This window comes from Bombus huntii, unplaced genomic scaffold (genome assembly GCF_024542735.1).
Source record: "Bombus huntii isolate Logan2020A unplaced genomic scaffold, iyBomHunt1.1 ctg00000106.1, whole genome shotgun sequence".
NCBI classification, from domain to species: domain Eukaryota; kingdom Metazoa; phylum Arthropoda; class Insecta; order Hymenoptera; family Apidae; genus Bombus; species Bombus huntii.
Window position 1 is genome coordinate 127,288 of NW_026099359.1, and position 18,379 is coordinate 145,666.

Consider the following 18,379-nt stretch of genomic DNA (forward strand, 5'->3'; position numbering starts at 1 on the left):
TTACAAATTACAAGTCATCTTATAACGCAAAATACGACGTGTAAAATTGTCTCAATTTATTAATAGTATTAATAAATTATTATGATAAAAGATGCAGGAATCTTAGCCTCATGAGAAATTGGAGATGAAAATGAGTGGGAAAAGATTAATCGAGGACACAATAGTATTATTCCAGGAAGTGCTAGTTCTTCCTAGATTCCGGTTACAATGTTCTTAACGCGTGGAAATTAGTCTTGACCAGGAAACATCTATAACGGCATGTATTTTCTGCCGTGATTGTAAATCTGTTTGGAACATGCGGTTTGTCCGTTAATCTAGGCGCTGTTGTTCAATTGAGTCAATATTATTTGTTGGTAGATTAGTGTGTGCAAGAGCGCTCTGTTCATTATTGACCAATTCGAGCACGTATTGGTAAATTTCACACCGGCAATTACGGTGAAATCGTTCGTGGTCGCTGGAAATTAGCAGTATCGTTTGCGGTCGTGAGCTGATTGACACTGCGTGAGCGGGGAATTATGTGAAGCAGCTTTGCTTTGTCGTTTCATGCATTTAATAGGTTTACGGCGGTGGACAGAGTTTGTAAAAAATGAAGACAAGGTAGAAAAAGATTATTTTTCATTTTTTACTATTAGATTATTTTCAAAGTGATCTTTTCAGTGAAATATGATTGACAAAAAATAAGATCTATAATTGAATCATTATAGAAAGTAGAATAATATTGATAATAAAGAAATAAAAATCAATTATAGAATAACATATAATAATAATAATAATAATAATAATAATAATAATAATAATAATAATAATAATAATAATAACAATAATGTGGATAGACTTTATGTTTACTTTTATATGTATAATGATACTGTTTGATCCTTGAATTAAAGTTAAGATTAACGTTGCGATTATGATTATCCTTTGTCTGACTAAATATATTTGAAGTATCAATTACAGTAGAATTTTTGAAAGATTCTTGGCTGTTAAACAAAAGACTGGTTCCTTTATATTTCGCTCAATTATCATAGAATCGTGAAACTGACTTTCACTTCAAATTTTGTCTGTTTCAGGAGTAACAAGTACCTGCAAAAATCATCCATCAGCCGGATATGTGCTGTCGGAGGGTTTTTCATTAGCATTCCCGTCTTTCTAACTGGTAAGAACCAATTCCTTCAATTCTGTCAACTTTAACCTTTTGAAAGATACTAGTACTTAAGTTATACGTTTAATTTTTCTTGAATTCAGGCATGAATCTAAAAGATACTGTGAACTATCTCTGAGTGTATGAAATCAGTTTAGAAATCCAATGGAAATAAAGTTAATTTTAACGCCGAATAGTCATTATTTTTCTTAGAAAAATAAAAAATGATCGTCTTTTAGGGAAGTTTTAACAGATTAATTTATAAAGAGCTGAAACAGAATATTCATGTCATGCATGAATACGGCTGGTTGATGGATCGAGATCTAATCTAAAGTTTACGTTGTGTCATGCTAGTTTACACAGCTATCATTCGCTCGATCGATCGTTAAGCTGTTGAACTCGATTCAAGACGGACATTTTGACTCTGTTCAGAAGAAAACTGCGTTTTAATAAATTTGACGGAATAGAAATTTTGATAGACTACAATGTTTTTTTAATTATATCATAAAATTTATTTATTTTTTTTTTAATGTCATGTTAGAAACCTCAAATACTGTCCAAAACTTCGAACGTAATCGTTTTAGAAATTTGTAAATTACTTAACGACCAAAAATATTGAATTCTCTATTGTCTGAAGATAGATTCTCTATAATTTAAGTAATTTATTCGTCGAGAATTGATATATAAAGACTTAAATAATAAATTAATTGAAAAATAATTTGCAACTAGTATTGAAAATTTCAATTAAAAGCATATGTATATAGTTTACGCTTCGAGAATTATATGTATTGAGAATATATATTTGCGCTGATTCTTTGTCCCGCTTGTTATGGCATACGTGTTATAATGATCCTCTAACAATGCTTTCAGATATGATATTGTATATATGCATCCAGTTTCATTCGACGCCGGTAATCGTTGCGTCGGTTTTCATAGGCCTTGGCATCGTGTTTTGTGGATGCGCAATGGTCCATAACGTCTTCGTGTGGCAGAGGGTAAGAACATATCGCTATTAAAAAAGAAAACGAACACGTTCAAACACGTCTAAATCATCTTTTATGTGTATTTCACCCGGAAATCATTTTATCGTAAAATTTTGTTTTTCAGAGTTACCATAATTTATCTGGTAGAGTTCATAAAAATTTTTCTGAAATCAATTGCAAGCTTTTAGGAAACCAGGATTTTTCACATTTTTAAGAAGCGTTATAATTATATTGCTGACCTTTATACGTTCGTGCGAAATTGAAAGGTACGCAAATGGCGCAAAATGCATAAAATGCGCTAAAATATACGTATATAAGAAAACAAATCTCGATTAAAATTTTATTTCTTTCATTATGTTCGTAAAACTACAAACTTGTATAAAAATACGCATTCTAGTTATAAGTGTTAAAACATTCGATCTAGTCCTTATCACATTCATGAAAACCTCCATTTAACCATTCGTTGTATCAACAAACATTCATATGCAAAACTTACCACCTACCACATCCTCCGCGTATTAATATAATCCCCTTTTATAAATTATACACTTTAGAGTGGACTGGTTGGGTCAGAGTGATATAAGCTTACAAGTTCTCGAGGAGTTCTACCGAAGTTACATTTACGTTTGCATAATTTCACCGAAAAAGATACTCTGTAGAATGACAGGTTCGTTTGTTTATGTGATCCGCGATCGCAACTATTTCAAGGGGATTTTATAAATAACCATACACACGATATTCAGTGTATTTTCGTATTCTCGTTTATTTTTGGGAGATTTGTAAAACTGTTGAACAAAATAATTGAGTAACGATTATATTTGCTGAGAAAAAGTCTTTTTCTCTGTACCCCTCCTTCTACTTCAAGCATGTAGTATTGACAATAAGATTGACAATGGCTGAAAGTAATCCAAAAGAGTTTTCACCATGGTTATCGGTAACGAAAAAGATTTGAATCATCTTTAATACTTATTCGTAACTAGAATCATTTCAACTAAAATGTAAATTCTTATATTATAACTTTTTTAATTTGTTATGGCCCCTGACTACAACCTAACCTATCATTCTTATTTCGTAGGAGAAGACGAATGCCGTGAAGGCGTTGCAGCAGCAGCTGCAACAGCACCAGAACCAGCACCAGCTACAACAGCAACAACAACTACATGGCCCGTTAACCATCCACCATGCTGGCTGCCCAACGAAAGTCGGGCCCGTGACGAACTAACTAAATACCAGCCACGCAACGCACGGCCGAGCTGCACAGTACCAACACTATCATCACCATCATCATCATCGACACGTGTCAATGTCTCCACCGCCCTTGTTGCTCTCATCGCCAGCTCCGATCGCGGCGACGCACAATCATCTGAACGTGAGCGGACACAGAAACGTGGTTACGCCACCGGATACACCAGCAGATAGATCGCCACCGAGTCCTGGAAATAAGCTAAATAGATCGCAGCATTTGCCACGGGAAGCAACCGGCAGCGTCAGTCCTGGTCTTCCGGCTGCCACATTGGATCTAAGTAGCGCAGCAACCACCAATAGTCCGCATGAATTGTCCACGTTAGTTTAGAAATTTGGTCCGAACATTATATCTTCACATAGGATTGGAGATTAATAGTTGATAGTTAATTTACACATCCATCTTTTTATTTGTAAATTGGGTCGTGGTTTAGAGTTGGTTTGTAAAAATTCGGTCCTAATTGTTAAATGATGAATATTGATTAAGAATAATAGGCATTGATGTACCAATCTTTTTTTAACTTATATACTTGAGCACACGCATTGGAGATTTCACTTTTATTCAGTGAAACAGCAACTTCATTACTCGCTTATTCAATACGGCAATTGCATATATTTCATGGACATTTTAACAATGTTTTGAATAATTTCTAACGGTACAATTGTGATGAAGTGAAAAAAATCGTGATAAGAAACAGAGAGAAAAGTTGCTCGTTAATGAATATTGACCAGAAATAAAGTAATTTCTAAAGAATATCCCGAAGACGTCGTAGATATTACGAAAGGAATGATTAATTTATACCCGCGTGTATCTTGCCATTACCATACTATTATTATTATTATTAATATTGTTAGTAGTACTCGATTACATTATTATTAATGTAATATCGTGATATAATGTGTTTACAAAGAGTGGACAATAGAGATGTTAATCAGACAGAAAAAGACGATTGTTGTTCAACCTGAACTATTCACGCCAAACGTACAGAAAACAGCGCAATCCACACTCTCTCGGCAACGCCACTCGCAACCTCTGTCTCCGCTCAGCTCGCACTCGGCTCCTCGACTCGCACTCTGCTTTTCGACTAACTCTCTGGTCGTTGCCGCATTCTGTTGTCTTTTTCCTAGGCACACCGCACACGTGTTCTGCAGGCGCTCGTGGCCAGGGTCACGTAGGTCTTTTCCACGAAACTATGCACTTGAAAAGACCGATGACACATTGATGGGCCCGACGACGCCTCGGCTCTCGCGACATTGTTCATAGTTCGCCCGATATTTCTTAGGCCTTTCGTCCACGATACTACACTCGGCCATCCTGCAATAACATCTGCCCTCAGATGTTGCCTTCTATCTCGCTGTCATCAGATGCGTCACTTTCGGCGTTTAGGACCCAAGGTTTCATAAAATCGAGGTGTGTGCGGGTCCTTCCTTCGGTACTGCTTCGCACGCTTTCTTCTTTTCTTGTAACTTCGACGATTCTCCTCTTGAGTTGCGGCGATCTTCTTCTTCGCGTCCTCACGTAGCTCGCGACGTTGTTCTTCAAACCTCGCGGCCCCCTCTTCGTCGATCAGCTTTCTAATCTTCGCCTCTTCCCTGACTTGCATTTCGACCCCGACCAGTAGCTGGAAAGGAGTCTTCCCTGTGCTTCTGTTTACGGTGGAATTCAGGTATTTCTGAACCTGGTCGACATGCTGCCCGTTCCCCCTCGGCGCCAGTCTTCGCGGTCTTCGCGCTACCGGTTTGTCGCTTTTCAGAACTATTTTCGCGGTTATCCCGACGTCTCTCTTCTTCTCCGGCCTATACCCTTTAATAATATCCCGAATGGCTTCACGATAATGCGGTTCCTGTACGTGTGTTAGGTCTGTTTCGTCAGTCTGTTCTACTACGTTAATTCTAAACACATCCGACACGTCTTTGTTAGTCTGTTCGTCAAGCCGCAAGAAAGTCACTTCGCCCCGTTTAACCCGTAACTCTACCTGATCCAGAAAATCAGTGCCTAACAACAGGCCGTGCTTCGTCAATATTTTGTTTGAAACAACGTGCAAAGTGATTGGCAGTTTACACCCATCAACCGTCATTACCTTAGTGAATTCACCCCAGGTCTCATTGCCAGCGGAACCAAAACCGTCGAACTTAAACTTGCATTTACCTAGCGGTGGTGACCCTAACCTCGCATACTCGTCTGATCGGATGAACGTGAGATCACTACCCGTATCCACTAATGCCACAAACCTACAGTCATCTATCGCCACTTCTTTCACATACTTCCCTTTTTCGGATCTTGACACTACGCAAGTCTCTTTCGGTCGTGCCGTACACCTCGCTGCAATATGTCCAAATCCGCTGCACTCGAAACACCTAACACCTTCTCCCCTCTCCGGACACTTAACACTTAGATGATCCTCACTATCGCAAATGAAGCATCTTCTTTTCTTCATTGCATCTACAGATTGACTGGGCTTCCCGTTCTTCTGGGCTTTAGCCGGCTTCACAATCGACTTTGCTCTGCGACTCTTCTGTTCTTCGTACATCACTAACCTCTTCCTCAACTCTTTGATTGACGTAGCGCCGTACAATATAGCCTTATTGTTCTCGTCGTCTATTATTCCGTCCACTATGTATTCCACCTTTGCTTCCTCCTCCATGTCCACATGGCTGGCTATTTCGAGCATGCGGTACATGTAGGCCAAACATGCTTCATCACTCTCCTTTTTTGTTTCTTCAAGTTTCTGATGTACTTGCCTACTGTTGACTTTCCTCGAAAATTCTTTCACTAGCCCCCTCTTCAACTCATGCCAAGTCCTGGCATGACACTCGAAGCTCGCGAATATTTTCGCTGATCCCTTCAGCAGCTTCCTGGCGTAGACTGCCTTCTGCCCATCCGACCACATGCACGTATCAGCGACTTCCTCGAACGACTCGAACCATCGTTCGACATTTTCACCTTTGTCGCCACTAAACGACTCTAATGCATCTTCGACGTCTCTAAAACTCAGTGTCGAACCAACGCATGCCCTTCGACAACATTCGTCACGGTCCTGATACACCCTTCGCGTATCTCTCTTGTATCCTCTTGCGTTTTTCTTGTCATCTTCATCCTCACTTTCGTCGTCGCTTTCTTCTTCCGACGATATGTCGTTACCATCCATGGCCGCTTGTAGCCGTGCGCGTAATTCTACTTTTCTTCCCGTCGTTTTTAAACCCAAACTAGCGAGGCGCTCCTTCAACTCCTTCGTATTCATTTTCTCAACATCTTCATCTTCGTTACAATCACGCTCAGCTCTCTGTACGTTTCCTAGATCTCGTTGACCGGTTAGCTCTTCACCGCCCGTCGATCCCTTAGGACACGATTGTCCAGCCCTACACGCCCGATTCAGCCTTGCAATCAGCACTGACCTCGCACCCGATATAGGGAGGTTCATTCGCGCGAGCTTACTCCTCAGCTCCTCCATCGTCGAACCCTCTTCACCCGACAATCGCTCGTCCCCGACGTTTGCCATTTTTCACACTACACAAACTTAAACCGTCGACGATATCGTCTTTTACTGCACCGCGCACCGGTAAATTCACAACTAGCTCGAATAGCTCTGTTAAACCGTTTCGTTTTCTGTCTTGTCCAATCCCGGCTGAGCCCCCAAAAATATGTAATATCGTGATATAATGTGTTTACAAAGAGTGGACAATAGAGATGTTAATCAGACTGAAAAAGACGATTGTTGTTCAACCTGAACTATTCACGCCAAACGTACAGAAAACAGCGCAATCCACACTCTCTCGGCAACGCCACTCGCAACCTCTGTCTCCGCTCAGCTCGCACTCGGCTCCTCGACTCGCACTCTGCTTTTCGACTAACTCTCTGGTCGTTGCCGCATTCTGTTGTCTTTTTCCTAGGCACACCGCACACGTGTTCTGCAGGCGCTCGTGGCCAGGGTCACGTAGGTCTTTTCCACGAAACTATGCACTTGAAAAGACCGATGACACATTGATGGGCCCGACGACGCCTCGGCTCTCGCGACATTGTTCATAGTTCGCCCGATATTTCTTAGGCCTTTCGTCCACGATACTACATTAATATTAATATTATTGCCTTATTATTATTAATGTTATGGAACCTCTAGTCCTAGGTTACTTTCGCTGCCACGAAAGGATAAGATTTTCGAATTTTTTACTATTACGTGTAATTCCAGTTTTCCTGTTGCGCATGCGCAGTAGAAAGAAAGTTAGCGGAACTCAAATCTCGAACTATAGAGAGTTGAAAAGTAGTAAAAGTAAAAAAGCACGAATAACATTTGTATTTGTGCTGGATTAAGTTTGATAATTGAAAATTGAGTTTGATGATAACATTTTTTTCGTATTCGCTTTGGTAAATATTAGTTTTATTTAAAATTGAACAAAGCATTTTATGTTTTTCAAATACGGTACATAATCGTAATATCGAATTTTGTAAACTGATAGTAAGAAACTCTATAATTCGAGACTGGAACTTTGATCAAGTTCACATTGAACGTAAACTGACTTAATTTTGTTATTTAAGCGTGTATACTATACGTGTTTGTTCCTTCTTCTCTTGTGCGCAGGCTATAGCTTAATTACTTCCAATAAACGCAGTTATATCGAATCAATGACCGATACAAATTTAGATATTAGGAATATTTAAACAAGAGATTAAAAACTAAAAAGTATTGTTTTTATACTGCATATGTGTTACGCCGGGCGACTCTCTGCCTGGCCCAGGTCACACACCGCGGGCCAGACGGACATCAGATGTCCGCTCTTCCGTACGGCGTACCCTCAATAGCCTTAAGCACCCGTCATAAACCCGAGTCACTTGCCTGCTAAGGTCCTTCAAACCAAACAAACATCTGTTTCCGAAGAATTTCTAAAGACTATGTCTACCACGGAGGGACAAGGGAAAGTTAGTTTTTCTCACGTACGCTGCAACTTTCCTCCCACTAACCACTTTCCCTCGAGGGCGGATAAGACCCTTCGTTTAACCAATTAACATTAAGCCTATTTCCCTCACTCTCTTAACTAACATCGGCACCAACAAATCCGATGGTCCCGTGCGCTAGACACACCCATCATTAGCTTTCCTCCGACACAGCATCGTCACTCAACTTCACTTCTTCTACATCGTTGGAAAAGTCAACTACTAAGTATACCGCTAATGCCCATCGGGGCAGTCTAAGCATAACGCGAAAGTCGGTCTCGGTATTGTCGAGCATACATTTCCTCTCCTAAATATCTTATAGTGCTACGTCCACTAATACACTAAATCTAATTATAAGAGCCCTGCTCTAACGTACATATATATCTTATCTTCGTGCAATAAGTGATTATCTATCTATCTATGCTCATCAGTGTAACCTAAGTGTTGGAAATATATAATTTATAATTCTGTGAATCACAGTGTTATACAACCTCAATCACCCCTATTATCTCAACGGAAATCAGGGGATCGATCAATTCGTGGTGTCGATTGTTATAATCGTAACGGGGATTTACGACCCCCGTTGACGTCTCTTCTAACGACTACGTCTCCCCGCGATTGGTCGAATAAACAATATGTACATATGCAATATGAACGACAGTTTGTGTAATAATATGTACCTCTCTTCTTAGTTTACTTTTGTATATTTTGCGACAGTTGATATTAATTTTATGAGGAACGTACTTACACTTTATCTTTGTAATTAAATGTGAAATGAAAGAAAAGAAATGACATGAGAAAAGGAAATTCGATGTATGAGTATATACGAATTGACGGAATTAAAATTTAACGCTATATTTAAATAGAAGACGTGAAATATCTTGTCATCTTAAAATAACTTGATCATTCCTATTCTTTTACATAAAAACACTTTTCGACTGTAACTTAAGAAACATGTCTGCTAACGTGAAACGTGCCAGAAAAAATTAACAACTTCCATTAAATTGGCAAATTTCTCATTAATATCGTAAAACTCGCGTTTACAAAGATCAGATCAATGTACATAATATACAAAACAAATGCAGAATATATAAATATAGCACATACGTTCTGAATTATATTCGAATTGGGCAGGGTAACCAAGTGAAAATATGTAAATTTCACGATGTGTAATGTACACTTTATCGAACTTGTAAGTAGTGTAGAAATAGAATATTTTACACGTAACAAAATATACAAACGACAATGCACAAGTTAAATTATTTGTTAGATCCATGTATAACAAGCATAGTACAAAAGTGTTTTAGCTTTATGTACTGGTAATTATGAGAAGTACCAACTTAATAGATGTATTTGGTATGTACCTAGTTAAGAAAACAATAAATTATTCTGAACAGATAAAGCGTTTAGTAGCTTGTGAAGTATGAATTTTCGAAAACGTAAGTATTTTATATCTAAGCAGTTAAGAAATGCGAGCAAGGGAAATCAAACAAAGGAACAAAGTTTTTTTGTTTAAAAATATTTAATTTGTTGTTCTATTATCCGAGGTTAGAAGCGATAATGTACAAAATCTGAATAAATAAGATTCTTCAATATTATTGAATTTTAATTCTAGGGTAAAGTAATATATCCGCATATTTTATTTATATACAATATGTATAAATAATGATGTGATTTGACTAATTTTGTTGAAAGAATATTTGTACTTTTTACGTAAAACTTCAGTCTTTTACAAACTTTCTTGTAATTAATAAACCTTCAATGTCCAGACTTGTTGCAAAATCATTTTTGCTCGAACGATTACCGGCGCGAGCAATCCTAGTGGATCATAGATTTGTGCGATGACTGAGCTGATTGATCGCTTTGTGATTCGGGAAGTGTCACTGTTCGTCTTGACCGAATATAGTATGGTATCGTCGGCTGAATCCCAAAAGACGCCGAGTGTTTTTAACGTGGATGACTCACCGAGATGTAATTTCTGGTTGGTGTCTTCCTCAGGTAGCCCTCGCAGCAGATCCCGATCGTTTGATGCCCATTTGCGGATATTTAGACCGGCTAGCTTAAGTAATTTCGTGAGATCATTCCTGACTGATAGGGCTTCGTCCTTCGTATCGGCTCCGGTCAACGCATCGTCGACATAGAAGTCTCGCCGTAGGATCTGCGCTGCTCTCGGAAATCGAGGTCCCTCGTCTTCTGCCAACTGTTTGAGACATCGGATGGCCAGATACGGGGCTGCGGATAGACCGAACGTTACGGTGTTGAGTCGGTAAGTTTCGATCTCTCCGTTGTCGGCACGCCACAGAATCTTTTGATAAGGACGATCTTCTGGACGTAGGATGAATTGACGGTACATTTTCTCGATGTCGCCGGTAAGGACATATTGAAATGACCGGAATCTCAATAGGATGTTTCTCGGGTCTTCTTGTAATTTCGGACCCGTATGAAGGGCGTCGTTTAGAGACATTCCCGTGGTACTTGAAGCTGAGCCGTCGAACACAACCCGTAGCTTAGTGGTGTCGCTCGATTCCTTGATCACGCCGTGATGTGGTAAATAATATCCGTGGTCGGTGGCGTGATCCGTGTTGATCTTCGTCATGTGACCCAAGTCTAAATATTCTTGAATCACAGCACATTACGCGGTTTCATATTGTTTGTCGCGTTGGAATCGGCGATGAAGAGAGGCGAGCCTGCTCATTGCAGTGGCCTTCGATGACCCTAGTGAGGAAAGCTTTTCGTTGAATGGTAATGCAACGATGTATCTGCCTTCCTTGGTTCGTCGGACATGGTTTCGGAAATGTTCTTCACATAATCGTTCAGATTCCGAAAGATGAGTAGTGGCCGGTCCCTCGCCGATCTCCCAAAACCGTGCGAGGTCCTCTTGCAGAGCCGTTGTGGTTGCGTGGAACGTATTTATCGCGGTTTGGGACGTGGGACTCCCCCCGATTACCCAGCCGAATCGTGTTTTTTGTAGACGTAGTTCAGGTTCGCCTGGTTGCGCCAGATTGACCTGCCCGATGCACAGCGACGCAAATGTTGATCCGGTACTAAGTAAGACATCGATCGGGTCTGGGCAATGGAATTGTGGATCGGCTAGTTGAATATTTCTGGGTAATCCCAGACTCGAGGGGTCGATGGGCTCGCTTGGTATGAAGGTCGATATGGCCGGGATAACAAGAAATCTCAATGTTTTCTTATACTTGCCGTCCGTCGACGTGATTGTGGCCGTGGTGAATCGTTTTGCCGTGGTGCTCAAATTGTCGAGGGCTCCGATCTGGATCGCACATCTCCTTTGCTTTATACCGAGGGAATTCGCGAGCTTGTCGGTCATGAAGTTCATGCTCGACCCAGTGTCGAGTAAGGCTCGGACTCGGATTGGTTGTGCCTGTTTGTTCAAAACCTTGATCTGTGCTGTGGCCAACAGATCATGATGCAGAGGGGTGTGGGCAGATGTGTTTGTTAGTCCGATCCCCCTTGCTGTCGTAGTCTCGGATAGTCAGTTTTGCCCCGGTTGGTACTTGGACGAGGAGGTTGGGGTGGTGTTCTGGATCCGGGCTGAGCGTGACTCGTACGAGGCATGCTCTTTCGTGCCTCTTGGAGCCGAAGATGTATGCTTCCGTGAAGTGTCGGATGTTCGCCTCGACTTGTGGGACGACCGCGACTTCGATGATCCCGATGGTGATTGTTCGGTGGAGGCTCGCTTGTGTGATGAACGACTGCCCGACGACCGACCGCTCGGTGCGCGACTGCCCGACGACCGACCGCTCGATGAGCGACTGTCCGACGACCGTGAGTCTACCTGGGTTTGTTCGCGGTGTAGATAAGTATGGTGTCGGTGACCGCAGATACGACACGAACCCGATGTACACTGTGTCGGCGAATGTCCTGTGCCTAGGCAATTTATACACAACGATGCCTTCTTCACGATCTGAAAACGTTTGGTCGCTGATTTGGCCTTGAAGATTTTGCAGTGTCTGATCTCGTGAGGTCCGTTGCAGGTCGGACACACCACCGTTCTGCTGGTTGTAGCAAGGGTTCGCCCATGCGGTATGGTTGTTCGCTGACTGTGGTGTTTGTGGGTTGACCCTTTTGATTCCTTCTCTTTAGAGAGGAATTGAGTCCCGTTCGCCCGTGTTTTGAGAAAGTCTATCAGATGCTGATAGGATGGCACCTTTTGGCGGGGCAGTGTGCGTTGCCATTTACGCAGGCTGGACGAGGGCAACTTCGACGCGATCAATTCGATCATCGCTATGTTTGATGTGACGGGCTCTTTTAGGTGTTCGAGCGCCTTTAGATTTACGCTGATGGTTTCCAACAAATCCTCTAGGGCTTCTGGAGTTTCCTTTTTGATTTCCGGATAGTTGCGCATCAAATTCCAATGGCGCATGCAGATTTGGAGGGGGCAATTGAACTTGTCCTTCAGTGTGTCAAGCGCGATGAAATAGTTAGCCTCTGTGAGTTCTAATGACTGGATACTCTGTGCGGCCCGTCCAGTTATAGATGAGCGTAGATGCTGGAACTTTTGGACATTCGTCAAACCTTCGTTACGGTCCACTATGGATGAGAACGTGTCGTAGAAATAGGTCCAGTTCTCGAGGGCACCGTCGAATTGGGGCACGCGGACCTCTGGAACGGTGGTCGGCTCTGGTTTCCGGCATGTCTCACCTATTTTTGTAGTCGACGGGGTTGTTGCTGATATTTGCTCAAAGAGACCTAGGAACCGCATGTCAAGCTCCCGATACTCTTGCGATAACGAATCTACACGCGCATCTTCCCCCTCATCTAACACATCTAACTCTTCTTGAACTTCGAGTATCCTCCTCCAAAGCTCATCGAACGAGCTGCGGCAAGATGTTAGGAAGATTCTGTTTGCCTTCCCAGGCGCTTCGTATTCATCGAGTTCGCGCCTTATGGTTGCAAGTCGACGGGCTAGGGCGCCTCGTCTCCGCCGTAACGTGCTGATTGGTTCAGCTTGGGCCATATTTGATTTTAATAATATGAACGATCTTACCTTGATCGAATGGACGTTGATCTGGGATTCGGTTGATAATCGTTACGATGCGGCGTGGGCTCGTGTAGATGCTGAGCGACGGAGGTGCTTCTCTCCGATGGCGGTTCCCTTGATCAGTTGGCTAAGTGGTTGGAACTTGGATTTCACGCGACACTGTATAGTCACTGGTCAGTGCACTTTTTGGCGGCACGAAATCCGGCTCGAAGGACCTTGTAAATTTCGACCAATTGCGGGGAGACGTAATCGCGAGGAGAGACGTCAACGGGGGTCGTAAATCCTCGTTACGATTATAACAATCGACACCACGAATTGATCGATCCCCTGATTTCCGTTGAGATAATAAGGGGTGATTGAGTTTGTATAACACTGTGATTCACAGAATTATAAATTATATATTTCCAACACTTAGATTACACTGACGTAGAGAAATAAATAATTAACAACTTGTCGCACGAAGATGCGGTAGATATGTACGCTAGAGCAGGGCTCTTATAATGGAAATTAATGTATTAATGGACTTAGCACTATGATATTTTTAGGAGAGAAGATGTATGTTCGACAACACCGAGAACCGACAAAAGATTTGCGTGAAGTATGCGACTCTCGCGCTATGTGTAGACTGCCGCGTTAGGCGTTAGTTTTTAGACTGTCTGTCGCTCTTTTTTTTAATACGGAAGAAAAGTTCGGTGTGGGTGTGCCCCTGTGCCTAAAGAACGCGGATTCGTTGGTCCCACTTTCGTTAGGAAAAGTGAGGGTAACGAACCGCGGTGTCGATTGGTCATGACCTGCACTACTGCTCGAAGGGATGAGTAGGGAGTCTCCTACCATCGTGGTGAATAGATGACTGTGTGCGTGAGAAAAACCTAGCTTGTTTTATTACAGGGCTATTCGGATTTTCCTAATGGGTGCATACCCGGCTTTCTCCGTGTTTTAAGTGCGACTAATAAACCCAAGGACCTCTCTAAACCGACTGTGTTTCGAGAATATTTTTAAGCTTTAGAAATTCTTCAAGACAAACGGATTGAAGACACATGGCGAAACAATACAGGGAAGTGAAAGTTATGGTGGGTCCTTAGGTTTATTGAGGGTCGAAGTGACGTTACGCAGGCCGGTTGTTGTCCGGTCGCGCGGGCTGGCGTGCAGATGTTTTAGGCGGCGTAACAATAGGTTTCACGAATAATGAATTTAATTAACGCTATTAACAATGTTCCGGGGTTCAAACGAATCCACGGTCAACCGGATAACTCTTTACTATGTGTAGAATAATTTTAAACACAAAATACAATTGCTGAGGCACCGGTAAATTGCTCGATGTATCACTTTCCAAGGCGATCACACGAATGAATATCTGATGAAAATCTTTTTCGCTATACTACTGCATTTGTTTGTTATATGCTCGCTGGAAACATCAAGAAGGTTCCAATCGTTATTGCTAGGCAATTTCTGTCAAAAGTTTGTTGTATACTCTTTGGAAACATCGAGAAAGATTCAAACGCCGTTACTAGGCAGTTTCTGTCTGGAGATTGATTCCTAATACAACGTGTGTCCCATTATATCGACATCTCTAAAGTACAATTCTATGTGATTTCTAGGGAGAACAATACAACCGATCCACACCTTCGTCAGGCAAAACGTTTATCCCGTGACCGTGACTACGTTCGGCGACCAGTTGTCACCTCGAACCCACTTTCGCTTTCACAAATATCAAACAATTACAAATGACAATTGCTTAATTACAGTTATGATAAAATCTAGGCTAAAGCATTAGAAGGCTTCCTCAAAATTGCAAAGGGAAGGCTCCCGTTTTCCTTTCATCTCCGACATATATAATACAAGGATATAATACAACCGAACATTTTAAACTTAGCCTATAGCGCGTGCGCGCACACACACGCACACACATGACACACATGACACACATGCGCGCACACACATGCGCGCACACACATGCACACACATGCGAATGATTTCTCGAACGATAATCCATTTATTTATATTTTTCAATATCTGTCCTTACGATTGCGTATTTATTTGTTCCACGTATCATATTTATCTATTTGCATAACTGTAGGTGACATTTTTTGTAACAATTTTGCTAATATTTCATAACTTTTTAATTCATATTTCAAAGTGGTAACAGGTGTTTCTTTCTTTTCAAGTCTCCTCCATATCGGGCTTATTTCTGGTAGCCACGCTTGCTTACAAAGCAATTTTATATCTGCACAAGAATATCTTTCAGTACATTTTACTATGTGGTTTACAATATCTGTATTTTCTAATAAGTGGTTGCTAAGGTATAATTTGAATATACCAAGTCGAGCAACTTCATTGGGTAATGATACGTATATTTGCTTTTCGAGACGCCTGAGTAAAGCTGCATCAATGCCCCTAATAACATATTTACAATAAATATTATCGTTCTATTATACTAATAATAATGAAGGAATACTTCAAACAACACAATAACATATTTGGAATTTGGAGAAATATTACGATATTTTCTACTTAGAAAACATTGAAATAACGTGATATACGTACCAAGGGGAATTAGTTGTAGCCAGAAGAACTACATTAGAATTCTCATTAGACACTAATCCATCCAATCTAGAAAGAAGTTCTGATCTGAATCTCTTTGCAGGTTCAGACAATATACAGTCTCCTTTATTTGTGGCGATCCAGTCAATCTCGTCGATAAAAATAATTGTAGGCGAATGACTATAGGCAAGTTCAAATAAAACCTGTTCAGTTTAACAAATGTATTATTCATTAAATATTATATTCGAAATTCCTTAAATTCATTGCCTCATCACGAATATGATATCATTTCGTTTTCCAAACAACTATTCTATTTATATATAAATGACGAAAAATAAAATCAAATCTTTTTATACCTAGAATCTCTCCTTCATAGACAAAGGAACAAAGAAACTTACATAGACAAAGCAACTTACACGTATATACTTCTCGGAATCGCCTCTCCATTTGCTGACCAATGAGCTGGCAGTTATGTTAAAAAAGGTGCAATGGCATTCTGTCGCGACTGCCTTCGCTAACTTCGTTTTCCCTGTTTTGTATATTTCTTGTAAACATGTACAGAAATGAAAAGAATACGAGTATCTTACCTGTACCAGGTGGGCCGTACAGCAAAATACCTTTCCAGGGGGAAAACGGGCCATCAAAAAAGATATGATACTTAAGGGGATACACAACGGCCTCCTTAACAGCGGTTTTACATTCCTCTAGGCCTATAACGTCATCCCAATGTACATTTAATTTGTTTACTATGATCTCCTGTGACGATACAAAGATAAAATGGCGTCTTCTCTATATTAAGTAAGTGTTACGTAATTTGATATTTGAAGCGTTACTGAAATCACGTCATCGTCGATATACGTTGGACGGTTTATCGACGGGAATTTTATCGTTTAAAAGCTTTACGATACGTATATTAATCGAAAATAACTTACGCATGAGATGTCCTCAGCAATCTTTCGTAATTCCGGATTATCTGAATAAAACTTTTCAATGCATTTCAATATCTTCGATTGCATGGATTGTTCCATTGGGACGTTAAATAGCTCTTCTGATGAACGTCCATCACTCTCATTGGGGAATATTGACGTCACTGTCATTGCGAGATTAATATGATTCGTATTGTCATCAGTTATCTTCTGCTGTAGATTCGTCTCTTTCACAGGCTCACTTCTCGCTTGTTTACTAACAGATTTGGCTTTTGTCTCAATACTTCTACAAACACTGGATCATATTGTAATACGATACGTTGAATACGATACGTTGAATACGTTGAATACCGTTTAATATCGTTAAATAATTTAAATTCTTACGTTTTGCTTGCATTTGTCACTTCCCTCGTCATTTCCCTTCCAGTTATTTTCTTACACAATATGGGATATTTTTGAAATTTCATCTTGTAATAATTTTCATACTCTGCAACGATAATTTCCAAATCGATGTTGTCGCAAACCCGATGTTCGGGAGATAGACGAGCTTCCCGGAATAATACATCGCTAACGTCTATATACCTAAAAAAATGTAGCTTTTAATTAATTATAGTTTTTAACTAATTAAAAATATTTTTCGCAATGACTGAACACTATAAGATAACCATCAAACAACTGTTTTATCTCTAGGTAAGACAGGCAAAAGAATGTATTTACTATATAAATCCTCGAAGATAATTTCTTGTCTTCTGCTTTTTAATTTCCAATTTTTAGATGGATAAGAATAATTTGAATTTATACTTCATATATTTGTTTATAACTAGTTAATCTACATTATCGATTGAGTTATTCTTAACTACTGAATTACCGATGTCGAATTTTCAAATTTGGTTTCGCCTTCTCTCTCCATGATGTCCACTGATTTCTATTTCGATTGGTCACTGACACTATTCAAAAGAATTGGAACTAGGAATATATTTTAATTATAATATACTCACCCATTGTGTTCCAAATAATCACATACAAGGTATAATATGTTCCGATGACTTTCCGAAATACGACTCTCCTCCTAATATAATTATTTTTTCATTACAATAATATAAGGTTTTTCGTGGAATTTTTTGTTACATTTGCGAATTCAACGAGTTACACATGATTTTTCATGAAACACGAACGTTAAAAATATTTGATACAGCCTAATTATAAAAATTGTTAGAAGCAAAAGTCATAGATACTATGTGCGAGTATCGCATGAAACGAACAGCTATTAAGAGAACTGCAGCAATATTACAAATCAAATAACAAAACACACTCGTCTGTGACGTGGAAATTCTAAAATCTAAAATCTAGAATATTCCTTACCTTTTTTCGCAGATTATAAAATATCTTACTCATACTACCTTGCATCGATAAATCACCGTTCATAGTGATACTTTCAAATCGCCTATCGTTTCTCAATGGATACGAGAATTTCCGTTTATTACTTTAAAAACAACCCGTCCATTACGTTTCTCTTAAAAAATTCTTTTAACTCCGTTGAAAACCGAGCATCAAACAAGAGACAAACGATTTGTTGTCATGGAAATGTTTGGTTCACACATAAGCAACGCACAAATA

General features: G+C 40.2%; 5 protein-coding genes across 24 annotated transcripts in view; 2 read left to right on the forward strand and 3 right to left on the reverse strand.

The window, feature by feature from the left end:
- LOC126876925 (uncharacterized) overlaps positions 1 to 6,881 on the reverse strand; it is a 68,799-nt gene extending 61,918 nt beyond the window's left edge. For both annotated transcript variants that reach the window (XM_050639754.1, XM_050639755.1), the window contains exon 1: positions 4,556 to 6,881. In XM_050639754.1, coding sequence (XP_050495711.1) covers positions 4,734 to 6,863 — 2,130 coding nt within the window. In that variant the 5' untranslated portion in view covers positions 6,864 to 6,881 and the 3' untranslated portion in view covers positions 4,556 to 4,733. The remainder of the gene's footprint in view (positions 1 to 4,555) is intronic.
- Positions 1 to 18,379, forward strand: part of LOC126876932 (omega-amidase NIT2-A-like) — a 142,407-nt gene that overhangs the window by 86,810 nt on the left and 37,218 nt on the right. The gene's annotated exons all lie outside the window — the stretch shown is intronic.
- LOC126876929 (katanin p60 ATPase-containing subunit A-like 2) overlaps positions 1 to 18,379 on the forward strand; it is a 117,417-nt gene that overhangs the window by 49,897 nt on the left and 49,141 nt on the right. The window contains exon 1 of one of the 2 annotated variants that reach the window (XM_050639794.1): positions 16,593 to 16,634. The exons of the other annotated variant lie outside the window; for it this stretch is intronic. The gene's annotated coding sequence lies outside the window, so the exon portion shown is untranslated. Of the gene's footprint in view, positions 1 to 16,592; positions 16,635 to 18,379 lie in introns of those variants that run through there. 2 annotated transcript variants of the gene reach the window in all.
- LOC126876923 (uncharacterized) lies at positions 10,041 to 13,271 on the reverse strand. The gene is made up of 3 exons (XM_050639750.1): positions 12,149 to 13,271; positions 10,985 to 11,701; positions 10,041 to 10,909 (listed from the first exon to the last, which is right to left on the reverse strand). Exons 1-3 carry the CDS (start codon positions 13,269 to 13,271, stop codon positions 10,041 to 10,043), a joined length of 2,709 nt encoding a protein of 902 aa, XP_050495707.1.
- Positions 15,266 to 18,379, reverse strand: part of LOC126876926 (katanin p60 ATPase-containing subunit A-like 2) — a 50,928-nt gene continuing 47,814 nt past the window's right edge. For 8 of the 18 annotated variants that reach the window (XM_050639763.1, XM_050639760.1, XM_050639759.1 and 5 more), the window contains 8 exons: positions 17,761 to 17,831; positions 17,631 to 17,687; positions 17,147 to 17,344; positions 16,769 to 17,057; positions 16,424 to 16,625; positions 16,235 to 16,365; positions 15,840 to 16,039; positions 15,266 to 15,689 (listed from right to left, as the gene is read on the reverse strand). In XM_050639763.1, coding sequence (XP_050495720.1) covers positions 15,329 to 15,689; positions 15,840 to 16,039; positions 16,235 to 16,365; positions 16,424 to 16,625; positions 16,769 to 17,057; positions 17,147 to 17,344; positions 17,631 to 17,687; positions 17,761 to 17,831 — 1,509 coding nt within the window. In that variant the 3' untranslated portion in view covers positions 15,266 to 15,328. The other 10 variants (XM_050639766.1, XM_050639765.1, XM_050639768.1 and 7 more) reach the window with 10 other exon arrangements.